At 50.0% G+C, this 3,279-nt stretch overlaps 1 protein-coding gene across 1 annotated transcript in view; it reads right to left on the bottom strand.

The window, feature by feature from the left end:
• LOC104510152 (erlin-2) overlaps positions 1 to 3,279 on the bottom strand; it is a gene marked incomplete at its 5' end in the record, with an annotated part of 9,670 nt that overhangs the window by 3,497 nt on the left and 2,894 nt on the right. The window contains 4 exons of the mRNA XM_010152315.1: positions 467 to 556; positions 881 to 972; positions 2,220 to 2,278; positions 2,693 to 2,766. Of these exons, the coding sequence (XP_010150617.1) occupies positions 467 to 556; positions 881 to 972; positions 2,220 to 2,278; positions 2,693 to 2,766 (315 nt within the window). The remainder of the gene's footprint in view (positions 1 to 466; positions 557 to 880; positions 973 to 2,219; positions 2,279 to 2,692; positions 2,767 to 3,279) is intronic.

Raw genomic sequence — 3,279 nt, 5'->3', positions numbered from 1 at the left:
AACCACCTTGGTCTGGTGAAGGGTGCCCCGGCCCATGGCAGGGGGTGGGACTGGGTGGTCCCTTCCAACCCAAACCATCCTGTGATTCTTATGTTTTACGAAGAATTACCTAAGAATGTGGCATCAAGCTCCACTAACTTGGCCAACCCAAGTATCCTGAATGCCTCCCACTATCCTGAGTGATCCGCCCCCCTGCAAACTCCACTGCAAAAGAGGCTGTGAAAACATTGGGAGAATCCAAGCGTTCAGACACGTTTATGCAGAACTGCAGTGCCCTACCTAAGGTACCACACGTGGGCTGAAAGGAAAGACTTCAGATCAGTAACTTCGCCCCTGGGAATGCCAGCTTGGATTGAAGAACGGCATCAATACCCACTTCCAGAACTACTTAACTCCACGGTGAGCTGTTTCAGGATCGTTTGAATCCACCACAGAACATGTGCTTATTGGAAAGCTCACCACTCACCTTCAATCTCTGAAATTCGCTTCTCCGTCTCCTTTTCCATCACTTTCTGTCCATAAGTTATTTCAGCAACTTGTGCGATTTTTTCTGCCTCTGCCAACGAGAAAGAGCACATCCATGCTGTTGTCACGCGGTCTCCTAATGCCAGAAGCAGCTTCGCCCATCCAAGTCCTCACTGCCTCCTTCTGGTGGCAGCAAACTGTGGGAAGAAGCGTTCAGCCCTCGGAAGGCATCGGCCTGTGTTTGTGGGCAAAGCCGGAACCCACCAGATTCCAGATTCTCCGGAAGTTTCAGGCCAGCAGCAGAGATCACCCAGAAGGGAACCAGGTGCCTCCCTCCCCGCTGTCCGGGTTCTTTTTGCTGCCTCCCCCGCCACACCCCCCTACAGTTACTCCCTTCGAGCAAGGACATACAGACCGATGAGGGCTTTCTTCCGTTCCGTCTCCGCTTCCTTCTCCACCACCTTCTGCTTCTGTGCTGCGATCAGCAGCTTTGTCTTCTCACTCTCCCTGAAAGCCAGAGGATGCCAGTTACAAATCATGTGAGCTTGCTGGAGCGGGGTGGCCCACCCCATCTCCAGGATGAGCTGTTGGCTCAGTCCTGCTCCGAGCACGTGCAGTCAGGAAAGCGGGTGCATGTACCCGCACACGCAGAGCTTCCTTTTCCCAAACCAAAAGCTCTCTTCCTCCCCTCCACAGCAGGAAGACCTTTCCATTGAGGCAGTGTAAAACACTCCCTGCAGGCTGCCGTAATGCCTTCAGCAAGGGGCAGGGCCCAGACCATACGCATCTAAGTCTTCTGGGCTACTGTTTATAAGGAAATGATGTAAATAAAGTAAGAAATGAAACTCCTGTAAAAGCCTTGCCCTCCCCGGCGGCTGTTCTTCATTTGGAGGTGTACAGCTTTGAACTCACCCCTCATTCAATCAAACAGCTCTCTGCATTTACAGGCCAAAGCCTTTTCTGTCTTACTGTTACCCACGTACAAAGGTTTAACAAGTGTGTTTATAAATAAAACCCTCTGCTCCTGCTCCCAAATCAGGGAAGAGAGATCAGAGTCAAGAACAAGCCTCTCTCAACACATATCCTTCTGTATTTATGGCAACAGCTACCAGGCCGATTTGGGATTCCGCCTGTCGTGCCCATACCGCACACGACTTGCCGCGGTACCAAAAGGTCATATGAAATCCCAGGGAAGCAAAACGGACGAGAGGGATCTTATTCTGGCCTAGGCAGACTCTGCTGGCAGAGTGCTCAGAAATGTAAGCATTTCTAAGTGATCAAGTGCAAGAGAAGGCAGCTGGCTCACAGCACTGGAAAGGGATCAGTATGTCAAGTGCTGTTAAAGAAAGTTATTTCAAAGCTTTGCAAGTCTTCAGCCTGTTGAATCAACAGTTTCTCCATCCTAGTCAAACAACAGGATTAGCGGTGGCATCTATCCACCTGCCACTCACTCTGGGAGGCCTCTTTAAAACAGGGCCCGTGTCAAGAGGAAGGAGCCCCTGGGCAAATAATTTCTGTGCTCAAGGGTTCGAAACGGAGAAATAGCTCCTAACTCAGCAGTGACCCGCCAGCCAGGGTGAGCGACGGACGTGTGCTCGTCTGCTGCGGCCTCCCCAGACCTCTTCTGAGTGGCAGCACGAGGCTGAGAGCGGGCCTGGCAGAGGGCACGCCGATCAACGCGTGCTGTGAAAACACATTAATCTGGATGACCGACTCCTTTTGGTAACACAAAGGTGCAAGTCTCAGGCACTTACATGAGCTCATAATTCCTCCGGATTGTTTCAGGGATGTTTGGCTTTGTAACTCGAACTGCCTGGAAAGAGAGACAGGAGAAAACATAGGCAAGCAGCCAACAATCAAAAGCCAAACGGCCCCTGAGGCTGCAGAGGATGGGGAGCGAGCACTCAGGGCATGCTCTACCACACAAAGCTCTCACGTGCTGCAGAAATTGTGAGCAGCTCCGAACTCCAGAGCAAACCTAGGACTGAACGATGTCCTGACGTGATGGGATTACAACCTGGGTAAGCCAGTACCCAGAATAACACCGAAGAAACCAACACATCAGAGCTAAGAGGGGATGGAAAGCAGACTGTTCTCACTCCTCAAGTTAAACAAAGTCTGTATTACACAGCAGTCTTCTCAAGTTTCACAGCTTCCTATTTCCTTCTGGTCCTTATCCCTCCTTACAATCTGCACCTTAGACATCTCAAAGTGCAATCCTGATTACCTGTATAATTAGTCCAGGGGCCATTGTAGTTAGGTCTTGCTGCAAGGCCAGTTTAAGGTTTTCATCAATCTGATCTGATTGGGAGGGAAAAAAAAGTAAGAGTAACTAAAAACCCCGCAAGGCAGCTTGCTGTCAACACATGCAGAGTGAGCTGGAATGGCTCAGATTTCTCATTTCTGGAAAGTAAGGACAAACGTAAGTTTGCTGTAGAAGTGCTGGGCTGAGAAAAACCATCCCTGACCCCAAGGCAGGTTCCCATCTCTCTCAGCACGTCAAGCAGCGCTGACCAGTGCCAAACACTCTGACAAACTACAGGAACATGGCAGGCATAAAATGAAACTCCTTCCAGTTCCCCAAACCTGCAGTCTGGAATCTTTCTGTGCCAAAAGCAGTACCTTTACGATAAAGAATCTGTGCTCTAACCCGCTTCCCCATCGGTATCTTCCCAACTAGATCCTGAAGTAACATGGTCCAGCTAAATCGTGACTGATTAGGATCTGCAGCCATGCCAGCAGGAGACAGAGAAAATGGAAAGGCAGAAATGTGAAATGGCTGCATCAGTTATTTTAATAGGCTGCAAAAAACTC

Source organism: Eurypyga helias, unplaced genomic scaffold, assembly GCF_000690775.1.
Source record: "Eurypyga helias isolate BGI_N326 unplaced genomic scaffold, ASM69077v1 scaffold19445, whole genome shotgun sequence".
In the NCBI taxonomy this organism is placed as follows: domain Eukaryota; kingdom Metazoa; phylum Chordata; class Aves; order Eurypygiformes; family Eurypygidae; genus Eurypyga; species Eurypyga helias.
This window is presented reverse-complemented; position numbering and strand designations above follow the sequence as displayed.